General features: G+C 32.6%; 2 protein-coding genes across 2 annotated transcripts; one reads left to right on the top strand and one right to left on the bottom strand.

Moving 5' to 3' along the window:
- The first annotated feature begins 2,695 nt into the window (after positions 1-2,695).
- LOC131605720 (secreted RxLR effector protein 161-like) lies at positions 2,696-6,618 on the top strand. The gene is made up of 2 exons (XM_058878045.1): positions 2,696-3,151; positions 6,610-6,618. Exons 1-2 carry the CDS (start codon positions 2,696-2,698, stop codon positions 6,616-6,618), a joined length of 465 nt encoding a protein of 154 aa, XP_058734028.1.
- Positions 6,619-13,282: 6,664 nt separating this feature from the next.
- Positions 13,283-14,704, bottom strand: LOC131605719 (uncharacterized). The gene is made up of 2 exons (XM_058878044.1): positions 13,909-14,704; positions 13,283-13,800 (listed from the first exon to the last, which is right to left on the bottom strand). The coding sequence occupies exons 1-2, from the start codon at positions 14,702-14,704 to the stop codon at positions 13,283-13,285; spliced, it is 1,314 nt and encodes a 437-aa protein (XP_058734027.1).
- Positions 14,705-17,183: the final 2,479 nt, after the last annotated feature.

The raw sequence follows: 17,183 nt of genomic DNA, 5'->3' as shown, positions 1-17,183 counted from the left end.
TCACTAAAAGTGCCTCACGCACTAACAAATTGGTATCTAGAGCTTCTGGTTACTATTCTTGATCGTATATTCAAGAACTTCACGTCAGAAATCATGTTTTCAGGGGACGAGAATCAATCAATGCAAAGATGAATGGTACTAATGGCATTCCAATTTCGCTTCCAATGCTTGACGGGAAAAATTGGATCCGATAGAGAAAGCAGATGCAATCCTTGTTTGGCTTCCATGATATTCTAGAATTGGTTACCGACGGCGCTCTTGCGCTAGCTGCAAATGCTACCGAAGCACAGAAAACTGCCCACAACGAAGTTAAGAAGAAAGATTGCAAGGTTGCTTATTGCATTCAAACGGAGGTTGATGCTGTTAACTTTGATAGAATTTCTCATGCGGAAACGGCGAAGGAGGCATGGGATATTCTAGTCAAGTATTATGAAGGAGGTGAGAAAGTCAAGGTTGTCAAGTTGCAGTCCTTCAGTCGACAATATGAATTATTATCGATGGGAGAAGTCAAAAAAATTACAAAGTATGTGTCGAAGGTGCAGAAACTCGTCCATCTCACAAAGGGTTATGGTGAAACCCTAACTGATAAGATGATAGTTGAGAAGGTAATGCGTATGTTGACCTCTCACTTTGATCATATTATCGTAGCTATTTAAAAATTAGATCAACTTGAAACCCTAAAACTGAAAGATTTGGTTGGTTCGTTGGAAACGCATGAGATTAGTATCGTCGAAAGGAAAGGATTTCAATATTCGATACAAGTTTTGCAGGCTCAGTCATGGAAAAAGAATGGTGGTTCCAACAAATTCAAAGGCTGAGTCGACAAGACTCGGGGCAAGAAATCTTGGTCGAACCCTCACAAACATCAAGTCGATGATAAAGCTTCTGAATCCTCGAAAAGAGGAGGAGGAAACTATCGAAAGGACAAAGAAGATAAGAAAGGTATGCAGTGTTATCACTATGAGAAGTGGGGTCACTTTTCTAAACAGTCTTGGTACAGGAAAGACAATGGATCGAAAAAAAGAAAGGACGAAGGAGCGAACCTTGGACGCCAAGATTCAAATGTTCTGAAGGTATGGTGGTTATGGCTGCAGTTGTAGATAACCATGTCAAATCCAAGATATAGTTTCTCAACTCACGCTGCTTGAATCACATGACTGGTCAAAAGGTGTGGTCGGCATATTTCGACGAATAGAAGAAGAGTAAGGTAAAACTTGTTTATAAAAATTTGTTGCAAGAAGAAGGTATTGGTAACATAGTTTTTCAAATGAGTGATAGAGGGAAAGCTATGATAAAAGATGTATTCTATGTACCTGGAATGAAGTGCAACATGTTAAGTGTTGGACAACTGGTCGAAAAAGGTTTCTCAATTGTCATGGAAGATGGAGTTTTAAAATTGTTCGAAACCTAGAACAATTTGGTCTTGAAATCTCCTCTGTCGAAGAACAAGATGTTTCAGACCATGATCAGTTTGACTGAAGTACAATGTCTAAAAAATGTTATCGACCACAAGGATAGTTGGTTATATCATTTGAGGTTTGGACATTTGAATTTTCGGTCACTCAATCAACTGATTACTCAAGATATGGTTACTGGTATTCCAAGTCTTGAGATGCTTGATAAATTCTTTGAAGGTTATTTAGTCGGAAAGCAATCCAGAAATTCTTTCGTTTCGACTATGCCAATGATATCATCCTACATACTCGAAGTGGTACTCTCAGATGTATGTGGTCCATTCGAAGAACATACCATTGGTGGAAAGAAATATTTTGTTTCGTTTGGCGATGAGTTTTGTCGAAAGCTATGGATCTATGTGATCAAGAGAAAGGACAAAGTATTTGAAATCTTTAAGAGATTCAAGATACTTTTCAAAAACTAGAGTAAAAAGAAGATCAAATTTATGCGAACAGATGGGTCGATAGCAAGACATAAAGCAAGATTAGTAGCTCGAGGATTTCTTTAAAGAGCAGGGCTCGACTACTCTGAAGTATTTTCTCCATTAGCAAGATTGGAGACTGTTCAACTAGTGGTAGCATTGGCATGCAGTCAAGGCTGGTAGAAATTTCACTTAGATGTGAAGTCAACATTTCTTAATGGCCCTTTAGATGAAGAGGTCTATGTCACACAACCTCCTGCTTTTGTGATTCAAAAGGAAGCGAGTAAAGTATATAAGTTGCACAAAGCACTCTATGGCCTCAAACAGGCACCTAGGGTATGGAACAAGAAGATCGACTCATACTTTATCGAATTAGGATTTGTCAAATGCAAATTTGAGTATGGTGTCTATGTTTAGGTTGTGGCACAAAACATAACAATCATCTGCTTATATATCGATGACTGGCTGGAAACTGGAAATAGCTTGGAGAAGTTGGCAAAGTTCAAAGAGCCGATGATGAAGGAATTTGAAATGTAGGATCTGGGAAAATTGTCTTATTTCCTAGGCATGGAATTCCAAATGTCGAAGCAAGGTATGGTGCTGCATCAAAGGAAGTATGTCAAAGAGATACTCAAGAGATTCAAAATGGATGATTCGAATCCTGCATCCTCCCCTATCGGACCAAACTTAAACTTAGAGAAGCATGGAGAGGAAGACAATATCGATGTAACTTAGTTCAAAGAAATTGTCAGATCTCTAAGATATGTGTGCAATAGTCGACCTGATATAAGTTTGGCAGTTGGATTAGTGAGTAGATACATGAGTGAACCAAGAGCGTCACACATGAAAGCTGCAAGAAGAATTCTAAGATACTTAAAAGGATCGATAGACTATGGAATTCTATTTCGAAGAGACTCTGAAGACAGAGAAGCAACAATTACTTGTTATTCAGATGCTGATTGGGGTGGAGATGAGGAAGATCGAAGAAGCACAACTGGATATTTCTTTCAAGTCTTTGGTGCCCCAATCTCATGGTGCTCAAAAAAGCAACATGTGATGGAATTATCATCGCGTGAAGCTGAATATATAGCAGGATCCTATGCTACATGTCAAGCAATTTGGATCAGACCTGTACTTGAAGAAATAGAGGTCGAAGTGAAGAAACCTTTTATGTTGCAAATCGGATACAAGTCAGCAATAAATCTGGCAAAGAATCCAGTTCTGCATGGAAGGAGTAAGCATATCGAAGCTAGAGTTCACTTCTTGATGAAGAAGGTAAATCGAGGTGAACTTGAAGTTAGGCATTGCTCAAGTGAAGCACAGTTGGCTGACATTTTCACCAAAGGATTGAAGATCGACAAATTCCTAAATTTGAGAAAGAAATTAGGAATAGTTCAGATAGACTATTTTTAGAGTATGTTCGACAACTTGGATTATAGGGGGTATATTGAGATATTAGACCTAATCCAAGTTGTGTAACCTAAGCCCAAACCCAATTAAGGCTTGTTAGCCTACTTAGTGTATAAGTTAGGTGTATATAAATAGTCTTAGTTTGTATCATTATTTATATAATTCAATTCAATAAGATAATCTTTATTCTTTTTATTCTCTCTATTCTCTTTTCACTAAAAGTGCCTCACACACTAACATCTATAAGCAACAACATGAATCTATAACCAACATGAATATGTCTGAATCTATAACCAACATGAATATGTCTTTATGCAACAACATGAATATGTCTATAAGACACAACATGGATATATAAAAAACATGAACATGTTTATAAGCAACAACTACATAATCTCACTTTCTCTCACAAACAAAAATAGAAAACAAACCTGACAAGAGTAAAGAAAATAAACCTCCAAACTTTTTAAAGTGAATGTGGCGGAGAGTGATGGTGTGAGACTCATGAAGATTGTGTGGTTTCTTATTGATGGATGTGAAAATGGTGGAAGTATTAAGATTCTTGTGTGGTGAAGATGTAAATGGTGAAGGTATTATGTATAAAATTGGTGGTTTGTGTTGAGGTTGTTATATGGTGAAGGTATTTGAGTGTATTAAAATGGTGGGTTGTGTGGTTAATTTGATGAATATGGTATTTTTTTCTTAATCTCAAGTTGCCCCGTTTAATTAGAAAACATTTCTCTCATGAAATGATGTTCTTTTTATTCCTAAAGTTTTAGGGTGTGTTTGAGAGTTTGGAGGGAAAGGGAGAGGAGAATTTTAAAAAAAGAAAAGGATTGAGTGGAAATAATTGAAGGATTTTGATCGAGAAGATTTTGGAGGGTTTGCTTTTATTCATAATAACAAAAACTCCGTAATTTAGGAGAACTCAAAATTTATATTGAATGAGGGTTTTGGAGAGTTTATATAAATTTTTCAAATATCTTTTATGTTGTTGTAGTATTTTAAAAATTAAAAATATAACAATGATAAGCAATCTTTTATCGTTTTATACAAAAAGCATATTAAATATTTCTCTTTATTTTAAAAAAAAATCATTTTCCAAAACTATTCTCATCCCTCCCCCTTTAAACTCGCAAACAAAATATTAAAAATTTTCTTTCTCAAGCAATTTTTGAACTTCTCTTGTCATGTAGTGAAGGTGTGTGTTGAAAAATGGGGTGTAGTTTAGTATAATTGTGGTAACGGAGGGTAAGTGAAGGTGTTCTTTATTCTTACTACAAATGGTGGGAAAAGCACCACCCAAATTAAATAAGGGGTTTATTTAGCTAAAAAAAAAAAGAAAATTTTGTCTTTTTCCTTTAATTTTACTTTTTGGAATTAAGTGAGTTAATGAAACAAAAATGTTAATGACAGAATCATCAAAAGTCAAAACTTAATTTAACTAAAAGACCTTGAAATGAAGAATTTAGTCTAAGAAATAATAATTGGCCCTAGATTAGGGACCGTCCCATATCTACAGTAATATAGTTAGTGGCCCCACTAAATTTAAGTTAGTTTTAAAAATATATATAGTATATACATAACAAAATATTTGTTTTATATATTTCAATGACCAAAATGAGGAGAAGTTAAAGATAATTTGTTGTATCAAAAAATATAATAGAAGAGTTATTCTTAACTGGCTTCAAATAAAATGTCACATTTATCTTATTAATTAAAGTTATTAAGTCATTGAAATATATTTTAGAGTTAAAATTAGGGTTATTTAAGTACTTTCATTTATTAATATTTATTTATTTATTATTATTAATCAATATTTCCATTAACTTCTAATAACTAACCTATTTTCTTAATTTTTTAATGACTTTTAATAATTAATCCATTTTCCTAATTTTTTAATGATTATTATTTTCATATTCCTACTTCATTGGTATCTTTCCATTGCTACCTTTCCATGTATATAGCACGTTCCTTTTAAATATGGTACTACTCATAATGCTTAATTAATTTATTAAAGTGACAAATAATAATTAAAAATTTTCCATTACTAATATTTTTCTATTGATTAAATAATAAAAATCAATTTACTTAATTAATTAAACAAAATCAAAAAACTCTATAACAATTACTTGTTATTAAAGTTGTAAGTCATTGAACTATATTTTGGAGCCAAAATTAGGAATTTTTGAATAATTTCATTTATTTATATTTATTTATTGTTATCAATCAAAATTTCCATTAACTTTTAATAACTAACCCATTCTCTTAATATTTTAATGATTATTATTTTCATATTCCTACTTCATTGCTACCTTTCCATGTATATAACATGTTCCTTTTAAGTAGGGCATTATTCATAATATTTAATTAATTTATTAAAGTGACAAATAATAATTAATAATTTTCCACACTAATATTTTTATATTCATAAATTAATAAAAATCAATTTACTTAATTAATTAAAAAAATCAAAAAATTTCTATAACAATTACTTATTACAAGGGAAGTTATTACCCATCCATTTTTTTTTGCTAACCTACCTATTTTCTATCACTTTATAATGAAAGATGAAATCAATTTTATATAACCCTTCTCCTCACTGTGGTATTATCATTTCTTACGTTTCAATAAATTCTATATTCTATATTACCCTCCTTGCAAAATAGGTATTCACAAATGAATATAATCTTTTTAATTTGTCTTCATTTGAAGACTTTGTGATAGTGGGGAGAATCACTATGTGATGGGTGGAGAATTTCTATATGAAATTATGCTATTTTTAAAATTATTTTATTATACAGTTCATTACATTGTTGAGTTTTTCTATTTTATCATTTTATCAATTTATTATATATTTAATTTTTCTTTTTAGAATGTTTGTTTATATTTTGTTGTATCAGTCTCATTTTCATTTTTTTAACTATAATTAAATTAAGAGATTTGAGTTTTGATATATACATGTTTTATTGATTTGTATAGGTGTCACACAATTTACTTATATGAGGAATATGTACATGTTTTATTGATTTGTAAAGGTGCGCAACACAATTTACTGCAAAATATTGATGTCTTTACATTGTCCACAATCCTACGAAATAATAAAATTAGCTTGGAGCAAGTTGCCACTAGAATACTTCAGCGATATAGCATAAAGAGAGGCCACTATATCAAGATAATGATACAAAACCAAAACTAGCACATAGCTTATATTATCCACAATGAATGTTTTATGCTCTAAAAGTACTCTAAATATAAGGCATGACAGAAATATTGATATGCTTATATTTTTTCTATTAATTTTGTTTTTTTTATGCCAATAGGAATCTTAATTTCAGGAATGAGGGAATTGTAGAAGAAATTAAAGTATTTTTTATTTATGCAAATCTCTTAATCCTTATTTTTCTATGTTGCATCAATTTATTTATGCAAATCTCTCAATCCTTATTTTTTTTAGGTTGCATCAATTTTATGTTAGTTTTTTTGGCAAGGTTAATTTCAAATCATTAGACTTTTTGACATATTTAAGGAACCATATCATCTACTTCTAGACGCATAGCCTTGATTTTTTTTTTTTGTATTAATGACTAAATTAATTTTATTTAGTGGAAATGTTTTATTTAGTTATATAAGACATACAAAAATAATTTTTTTAATCAAAATAATATATATTATTGTTTACTAATTATTGACTCCTTTTCTTCTTTTGTATATAAGAGCCTCTGAATCTTTAGTTATGTTTATTTTGTATATATAAGTTTTGAAACATTATTTTATTATTTATTTATTTTTAATTATCCAATACTACTGTTTTATCTTCCCACATTTTATTTTATTTCTTTGTATTCCACATGTTTTAATTAAATCATTTCTATATTTTGCATCGTTTAGTAAAATATGTATAAATTGTGTACTTGCATATTTACAATTTATCACTACAAAAAAAGTTCTCTCCAGCGACGTGATTCCCACGCCACAAAAAGGAATATCACGTCACCCCACAAAATTTGGGACGTGAGAGTCTATGTCGCAGAGGGAAAGGTGGTAAATTATTAGTGTCATGGTTTTCACGTCACTATTTAGTGACATGTAAATCACGTCGCTATATCCTACACACTATCCAACTCATATTTCTGCCACAGCAGGCATGCAGCAGGTTTGCAGGGATGGCACAACTAACGGAGAAAGTTTGTGGCGTGTTTTTCATGCCACTGATTAGTGACGTGGGAAACATGTCACTACAAAACAAACTTTTTTTTTATTTTGCATCTAGCGACGTGATATACATGTCACAAATGTAGTGAAATGTAAATCACGTCACTAAGCATAATTCTTTTTTTTAAAAAAAATTAACCTAGCGACGTGATTCACATGTCACTACATTTGTGACATGTAAACCACTTCACTAAACAAAATTCTTTTTAATAAAAAAAAACTTAATTATTGTTATTAAAAAAGTTTTTATTATTAACAAAGAATTATAATTAATATAATAATATATAAAATATAATTAATAAATAATTTGAATATTAATATTAATAAAATATATTTATTGAATAATATAATAAAATATAAAATATAAGTAATAAACAAAATATAAATTAAAATTTATCATACATCAATTAAAATTTAATATCTTACATCCATTAAAATTAAAATTAAAATTAAAACTAAAATATAATTAATATTACATAATAATTAAGTATCTCCTGGATCAGGAAAATCATCAAGGTTTAAATCTTCATCATTATCTTGTTGATTTGCCGGTGCACCACCAACTCCAACGTTTCCACCAAACGTTTAATTACCGCTTCCATGAAATTGCATAAATAGCCGCATTTGCTCCTCCATCTCCGCTTGCCTCTTGGCCATTATCTCTATTTGTCTTTGTTGCCCCTCCATCTCCGCTTGCCTCTTCGTCATCGCCTCTATTTGTCGTTGTTGCTCCTCTAATTGGGTTTTTAACGCCGTCTCACGTTGCTCTGACTCGCGTCTCGCCTCACTTACCGCCAATTGTCTTATTGTTTCCATCATTTGCGGGGGCAATTGTGCTGGGCGTGACGATCCTTCCCCATCTCTAACTCTTTCAAATAAATTTCTATCACCACTTCTCAAGCATCCCGCCATACTTCCACCACCAAAAAAAACATCCATTAGGACCTTTTCCGCCAATAACTTCATTCTAAATATGAAAATCAACATCTGGATGAAGCGGTTGTCCTTCTATAGGAGTATATTTCGGATTAGTGACCAAAAATTCTACAAGCAATGTTTGATAATCCTCCTACACATACAATAAAAATATTAAATATAAAACTTAAATTAAATTAACTTAAATAAAATAAAAATCAGTTGTCACGTGATTCTCATGCCACAACTTCAGTTGCCACATGTAAATCATGCTGCAACTTCTTAGTTGCCACGTGAAAATCACGTCACAAAGTTGTCATTAAAATAAAAAAATATTCATAATGTAAATTGAATAACTTACCAAAGCTTGCCGTGTACGCTCATCAACATACTCTCCCGACTTTTTCGTCCGAGTCTCCTTAACTAACTCGACCATGAGTGGTTTTCTCCCCAACCTCTTTTCTTAAATAATAAAATTAACTTTAATTAAATACATATAATAATTAATCAAAACATAACTTCAATATATAAGTTGTAGTAATTACCATGCGTCGCATATGTTCGTAGGTACTTATACTTCCACCAGCATTAATGTGCCCACCTTTTTCAGATGCCCTCATTTTTTTGGCACTTTCAGACTTAGCTTTAAATTGAGGTGAATCCCAATAGAGCAGAAGTTTATCAAGAGTGTCTTTTCCCATCCAAGCGGGATGACTACCATCACGTTCCCAACGCTTTCTAACACGTCGTAAGGTGTCAGAAAGTCTTTTTGATGCTCTGGTGAAAAAGACTTTTTTAACAACCTTCTCGCTCAAAACATCCCATGTGCACTTTTCCTGTTGACATTAAGATAAACAGTTAGAAAATTATAATAATTTTTTTTAAATAAACAATAATTCAAAAACAAATTAATTATACCTTAAATTTTTTAAACCAATCATCTCTATTTGGAACTTCTCCAAATCTCGTCCAAGCATCTTTATACATTTGCTGAATCACATAGCTCACACACTTTGCAGATGTCCGACTCGGAGTAAAACTAAACCATAATTTGAATTAGCATGCGTTAAATATAAATTTATATTAAAAAAGTAAATGTAAACTTAATTAAAAAATTATAAATAAGATACTTACTTATTTCCGACAGGCGTAATATAATATCTGCCATCGACGATTTGAATCTCATCCGGATTATCGTCCCCCTGAAGATTATCGCCATCCAACAAAACATCATCCTCATCCTGCTCAATATCATCCTGACCTGCCTCCACATGATCATCCCCGCCTGGAGGTATATGTGTGGTAGGTGAGGTACGTGATCCCCCTATCAGCTGGAAGGATGGGGGCACCTGTGTCGGATGTGTGGTACGGAATCCCCCAGTCTGTTGGAAACCTGGGGGGACCTGTGGCGGAAAGCTAGGTCCAACACTCTGCTGGTATGAATAACTAGGTCCAGCACTCTGCAGGAATGGATAGCTAGGTCCCCCAGTCTGCTGGAATGGATAGCTAGGTCCCCTAGTCTGCTGGAATGGATAGCTAGGTGGGCTAATAAAAGATGGAGAGGAGAGTAATGGCATAAGAGGCTGAGTGCTGGCCAAAGACATGCGGTCTAGCTGAGTCCGTGGGCGGGGAGATACTGTCGTCTGAGGTGAGTCGCATACCACTACCCTCGGACGTCTACCTTTAGTCTTCTCAGACTGGGATCACATTTTACCTATTTATATAGAATACACAATTAACCAAATATATAAATATTCAAACCACACATTTTCATTAATATATATCTTCATTAAAACATTCAATAGATGGTTCATTAGTACAATTACAAACACATGTTCTCATCAATATACATCATTATCGTTATCATCATGCTCTTCATCCATATCATTCTCATTATCATCATGCTCTTCATCATCCATATCATTCTCATCATCTGATGTGATATTCTCATCATGCGCTCCGTCAATATTATCTTCAACCAACATAGACGCATCAACTTCATACCCCTCAACTGTTGTATCAGACAAACTTGTAATTTGTTCAACTGCAATCACCTCATTAATTGGTCCAACTTCATCAACTTGGAAAGGAAGATCTTCCACTAGATCGCCACTTTCGATATGGGCCAATGGTTTTGTTTTAATTACAACACAACACCCTCGTTTACGTGGCACAAATGAAGGATAAGGAACATAATAAACTTGCCTAACAGCATGTGACATTATGAAAGGGTCATACTCTTTGTACCTTCGGCCCATTTGAATCTCAACAGTACCATATGTCTTGTCTATTTTTGTGTCTCTAGTTGGATCATACCATTCACAATAAAACAAGACAACTTTATTTTCCGAGTCCAAGTAATTGTATTCCAACTCATAGATATGTTTAACAAAGCCATAGAAGTCATCTTCACCCCCATTTGTAACTCCTTTTACAAACACACCACTGTTTTTGGTTTTTTTCCCTTCAGTCCAAGTCTCAGTGTGAAATTTATATCCGTTCACGAAATATGTGTGCCACTCGTTTGCGCTTCGATTAGGGCCTTCAGATAAACTTCTCAAATGGAGTATTTTTGGAGTCGGTGTAACAATGTCTGACAATCTCTGTTTGAACCATGGTTTTAAATTGCGGTTGCGGCTACGGATGCGGTTGTGGATATTGCGATTGCGATCACTGCGGTCACTGCGTTGCGCATTGCGGCCGTTGCGGCGTGAAATAATTTTATACACGCATTAAATTTTAAAAAAAATTTAAAATTATTGTAATTAATTATCTTTCTTGTATTTATAATTTTACATTAGTTTTAATTCACTTTTAGTCTATTATATGGTATTTATGTATAATTTAAAATGAATTCTAATAAAACAAGCATTATCATAATCATTCTTGTAAGTTATTTAAATAAACATAACCTTGAAAGTAATTTTAAAGTACATAATACAAGTAATAATACAAATAAGTTACAATTTATTTTAAATAAAAGATCTAGAGACACAAATATTATATTAATATCCTTTGTTGCCATCTTGATGTCTTCACTGCAAAAAAAAAAAAAAAAAGACAAGAAGAAGATGAAACTCCTAATTAGTACCTTTTAATTGCATCTAATATTAAAACTTTTCATCACATATATTTCACTAAATATAAATTCAATGTTTGAAAATGTAACTTACATGACTCTTGCTACCACATAGTGGAATGACGTGAAGGAGCATAACTTGTACTTTCACTCTGACTATCATCTTGTGTAGCTTCTTGTCCAAAGACATAACCAAAAAAACTACCATTTGATTGTTGATGATAAGGATTGTGATAATTCATTGATTGTTGGTAGTACGAAGGAGCTTGATCACTAGGATATTGGTTATAGGAGTTGAAATAAGGATACTGATAAACAGGAGGATACGATTGTTGACTACTTTGTGAAGAATCACCAATCCCAAAATCACTAAAACTATGAGCAATACTAGAAGAGGAGGAATCTTCAAGTGGAGCATTTTTTTTCTTTTCCCCTTTCTTCCAGATTGTGACACATTTCCTCTCGTGTCAAGTAGTGAGTTGTCAGAACGATCTATATCATTCAAGTTCCTATAACGCCTATAACCAGGTGGTATTTCATGATATGGATCAAGTTGTAATTGCTCTTCATCTTCTCCTTCATCATCACCACCCCCACTTCCACCTTCATTTTCACCTTCGTTATCCACTTCATTACCACCCCCATCACCACTATTACCGCTTGGTGGACTTAAGCCACCACTATCATTAGATTCACTATTATCATCAACATTTTCATCATCTGTATTAACTATTGGTAACCATTCTGCATTTTGAACTCCATCCAATAATGGATTTTCCCTCTCTTCTATCCATTGAGATAACGGATCTTCTTGAAATATATAGTCAAGATTTATCGGATCAAAACTTGCTTCTATTTCTTCCCGGCTCTTCCTTAATTTATCTCTCATTCTCAACTTCATGTTGTAATATGTGAAGACAAGCTTATGCAATTTTTTGTACTTCAATCTATTTCTTGTCTTTGTGTGAATATAGCTAAATGTACTCCAATTTCTCTCACAGTTTGTGGCAGAGGTTGTTTGACTGAGAACTATCATAGCCAAATGTTGAAGTTCAGGAGCACATGAACCATGATATTCCCACCATTGAGCTTTTTAAGTAAAGAAAAAAATTATTAGTTATATTTAAAAAATAAAGTATATTTATAAAAACTTATAAAAAAAACTTATATTTTACCTGCATCCATCTTAGACCAAGATTTTTGAGCTAGAGGTGTACCAAACGTTTCACTCTTTTCTCTAAAAAGTGTTAGCTAGGTAATAAAACAAAACATATCAATACATAAATAGATTTCTTAATAAATAATTTATTATATGAGAATATAATATCCACTACTTACTTGGTTTAGAGCTTTGATTTGATCATCCATGTTTCTTTCTAGCTTCATGATTACTTCCTTTGTTCCATTAAATGTTTCTTTGTAAACAGCTTTTCCATGCTCGATTCCATATTGAAATTGTGGATTAAAAAAATAACCTAGAAATCAAAATCAATTATTGAGGTTATGATGTTATAAATTTAAATTGCATGACAAAATTAAAATTATAAAGTATATTGACATACCAGCAGAATGAAGATCAGAGTGCATGAATTTCCAACGTTTGTCAATGATATCATTGTATTTGGAATGATAACGAGAATTCTGTTGAATTGCTTGTTTTGCTCGATCAATTGCTTCATATATGAAACCCATTGTTGGTTTCTCGTCACCATCCACTAGTCTCAAAACTTTTACAATAGGCTCAAATACTTTCAAAATGTCATTGGCCTTACTCCAAAAGTCCCTACTCATAACAATTTTTCTTGCTTCATATCCCGGTCCTTTCTTCTCTTTACCATATTTTTTTTTCTAAATTCTTCAGAATTGAACATGTTTTCAAGACCTTCCCTTTGTCTAACAATTGCTTGAAGTTGTAGAAATTGTGTTGCAAATCGGGTAACACCAGGACGAACAATATCTCTACCGCCAGTATATTTTTTCATGAGACTCACAATATGCGTATGGTTATAGATGAAGGTTGTCACCATTTTTGCTTCACTTAATAAGTTTTGTATGCTTTTCTTTTTTCCTATATCCTCCAAGCAAAGATCTAAACAATGAGCAGCACAAGAAGACCAATATAAATGGGGTCTCTTCTCCATAAGCTTTTGACCAGCCGCTTTTAATGCGGCTTCATTGTCTATTACCACTTGAACTACATACTCTTCAGCCACTTCTTCCACAACTTTATCCAACAATTGAAAATAGTATTCAGTGTTTCTACTATCAACATCAGAAGCATCAACAGACTTCCAAAACACAGTACCTTTGTGACAATATACCTAGAAATTCATAATATGAGTATGGTTGATGCTGTCTGTCCAACCATCACACATTATTGTTGCTCCTCTTTCTTGCCAAATTTTTTTCATACCATTTATCCACTCCAACATTTCCTTATATTCAACTTCTAAGTAAACATTTGAGATTTCATAAGGAGTTGGACATTTGGCTTTTCCAACCTCAGAAGCAGTATAAAGCAAATTATGTAACCAAGGAGAGTTAGATAAATTCATAGGCAAACGTTCATAAATTATATATTTGCTTACAGCCTCTCCAAGCCTTTTCCTCCATGTCTTCAAAAACCCTTTACCAGCTCTTGGTTGCTTCATGCTTTTGCTCCTAACAAGATCAATATTAGTAGATCTCAAAGAAAAAGAGATATCTTCTGGCCTTTCAGCCCCACTAACACTGACACGAGAGCTTCCGCCATGTTCATATACATTTTCAGAACCTGTTGTTTCTCGTCTGAACTGTTGCATATTTTCCCATTCTTGATGTGATCTAAGGCTTTGTTGTGTTGCATATCTCAATTGATCATCAATAAGAGTATCCACATCTTCATCTTCATCTTCAACATCTCCTCTTAAACGTTCTTCAAATTCTTCTTTTCTTCTTTTAGAATCATTTCTCTTTGCTTTTGAATCAAGTAGAAGTTTCATCATATTTTCTCTAACCATAGTTGTTACTCTAGCACAACCTGCAACTTGTCCTTTCATATGTGCTATATGTTGCTTCAATCTTGTAATCCCACCTTTTACTACCACATTACAAAGTTTGCAACGAACATTGTTGCGACTTCCGGGTTCTGGCGTTCCAAAATACCACCCAATATCATTACTTGGAGCACCATCCAGAGCTTTTGTAGGGAATTCTTCTCTTGGCGGCATTGTGTATATTTAATAACACCTATTAATTTAATATAAAAAATAATTAGAGATAAATATAAAATTTAAATAAAATCTAACATTTTATTAAAAACTAATTGATTAACTAACATAAAACAATTGTTTGTCAAAAATATAAAATAGTTTTTTATTCAAAAAATTTAAGTGTTAGATGATTAAAATTTAACAATTTAAAAAAAATATTTTTAACATTAACTAAATATAAAAAAAAGAAGTAAATTATTCAAAAATTAACTAACATAACAAAAATTGTTTGTCAAAAATATAAAATAGTTTTTTTTTTAATAAAAAATTTAAGTTTTAGGTGACTAAAATTTAAAAAATTTTTAAAAATGTTTTTAATATTAACATAATTAACTAAATATAAAAAAGCAATAAACTATTTAAAAATTAAAATTATCTTAACTTCACAAGATATTTTTTTTGACTTATTTTCTACACACACCATATTCTCCCTCTATAAATTCCCTCCTAAATTTTAACCAAAATTTAAATAAATAAATTAAATTTAAACTATGACATTTATATCACATTTCATATTTGTGGCTAAGAAAAACCATACGTGGCTTATCATGTTCCAGGAAATAAATGATCAACATGGGCCTACATGTCTTAAATCATAAATAAATTAACATATGATAGAAAATATTTTTTATGTTCTTCTCTCTATTCTACCTACTGTTCCTGCGTTAAAACAACAACGAACAACCCATATTTTCTTATTTCTCCTCTAATTTTTCCAGTAAACTACAACAATAATAACCAAGTTTTTTTCTTAAATTGAAATAAAAAATCAAGCATATAGTGAAGCAAAGAGAAACTATTCCAATATATAAGTGAAATGAGAGAAACTTACAATGAAGTTTGAGAGAAAAGGGAGAAACTTATTGATGGAAGTTTGAAGTTTAATGAAGTTTGAGATTCGGAACTGGTATTATATTCATTGAAGTTATGCAGTGGTGAAAGAAAATTATTGAGCTCGGCAAATGAAGTTAAGAAAAGCTGATATATATGAAGTTATTAACTGGTATAATATTCATTTGGAATCTAAGAAAAGCTGATAAATGACATAAAGGTATGTATCAGAGATTCTTATTCGATTTTATCTAAGATTCTTCTGTAAGTTTTTAGATACTTTTCAGTTTGTACTTAATATTCTTATTCTCTTGCTTTGGTTTTATTAAGAGTAATTTTAAACTGAATAAATGTATGTTGCAGTCCGTTGCGGCCTGATGCGGTTGAAACACCATTATAATGCGTTATTTACCGTTCTATTGCGGTGGTGATGCGGCTGTTGCGTGTGATTTTCATTCACACCACAATTGCGGTCTATTGCCGATGCGTTGCTGCCCGCAACCGCAATATTGCGGCCACAACATGTGTTGCGGTCCGCAATTTCAAACCATGGTTTGAACCAGGTTGGAAATTGATCATGAATGACACTGGATGTTGATTGTACACCGGTACTTTGAAAATAAAAGTTGTTGAATTCCCTAAAAAAAACACACTATAAGTTTCAAGGTTATTTTCACACTATAAATAAAATAAAATAGTTAGGTATACTTACTCCAGATATGGTTTAACTTCAACGCAATTGATCAAGACATGAACATGTGCAGATTGCATTTCTTGCTGGGTCAACCAATGAACAACCTTCTTTCCAGATGGACGACCTGGAAGCCCGAAGACTGATAAGGTGAATTGACTTCTCTCATTAACATTTACAGGATTCCTTATGATTCTTGGAGTTAACACCAAGTTGTTGAAATAATGACTGCAAAAATGTGTTGTCTCCCGATGCAAGTAATGTGCACATATTGATCCCTCAACCCTAGCTTTATTTTTCATTGACCGCTTAGAATCACCCATAAACCTTTCAAAGGGATACATCCACCTATAATGAACAGGTCCTCCAAGATAAGCTTCATATGCAAGATGCACAGGTAGATGTTCCATGGAGTCAAAAAAACCAAGCGGGAATATTTGTTCCAACGTACAGAGAATGACTGGAACATTTTGGTCCAACTTAATGATGTCATCCACTCTTAAAGTTGACGCACAAATATCTCTAAAGAAATGACTAATTTCCGTTAGTGGATTAATCACATGTTTGGGTAGAGAACCGAACGCAATTGGTAGCAATTGTTCCATAAAAATGTGGCAATCATGACTTTTTATACCATGCAACTTCCCAGTGTTAGCGTCGGCACACCTTGCTAAATTTGAAGAATACCCATCGGGCATCCTCAATTCCTTTAACCATTGACAAACCGCTTTAGCTTCTTGTGAAGTCAGAGTGTAACAAGCCTTGGGTTTTAAAAAATTTCCATTCGGTTGACGCTTCAACTCCAACTCTTTTCGATTACACCACGTTTCCATGTCTTGTCTAGCCTTCTCATTATCTTTTGTTTTGTCTTTAACATTCATCACTGTGTTAAATACATTATCAAGTGTTTTAAAA

This window comes from Vicia villosa, linkage group LG5 (assembly GCF_029867415.1).
Source record: "Vicia villosa cultivar HV-30 ecotype Madison, WI linkage group LG5, Vvil1.0, whole genome shotgun sequence".
Taxonomy (NCBI): Eukaryota; Viridiplantae; Streptophyta; class Magnoliopsida; order Fabales; family Fabaceae; genus Vicia; species Vicia villosa.
The sequence above is the reverse complement of the archived record's forward strand: the minus strand, read 5'-3'. Positions and strand labels throughout refer to the sequence as shown.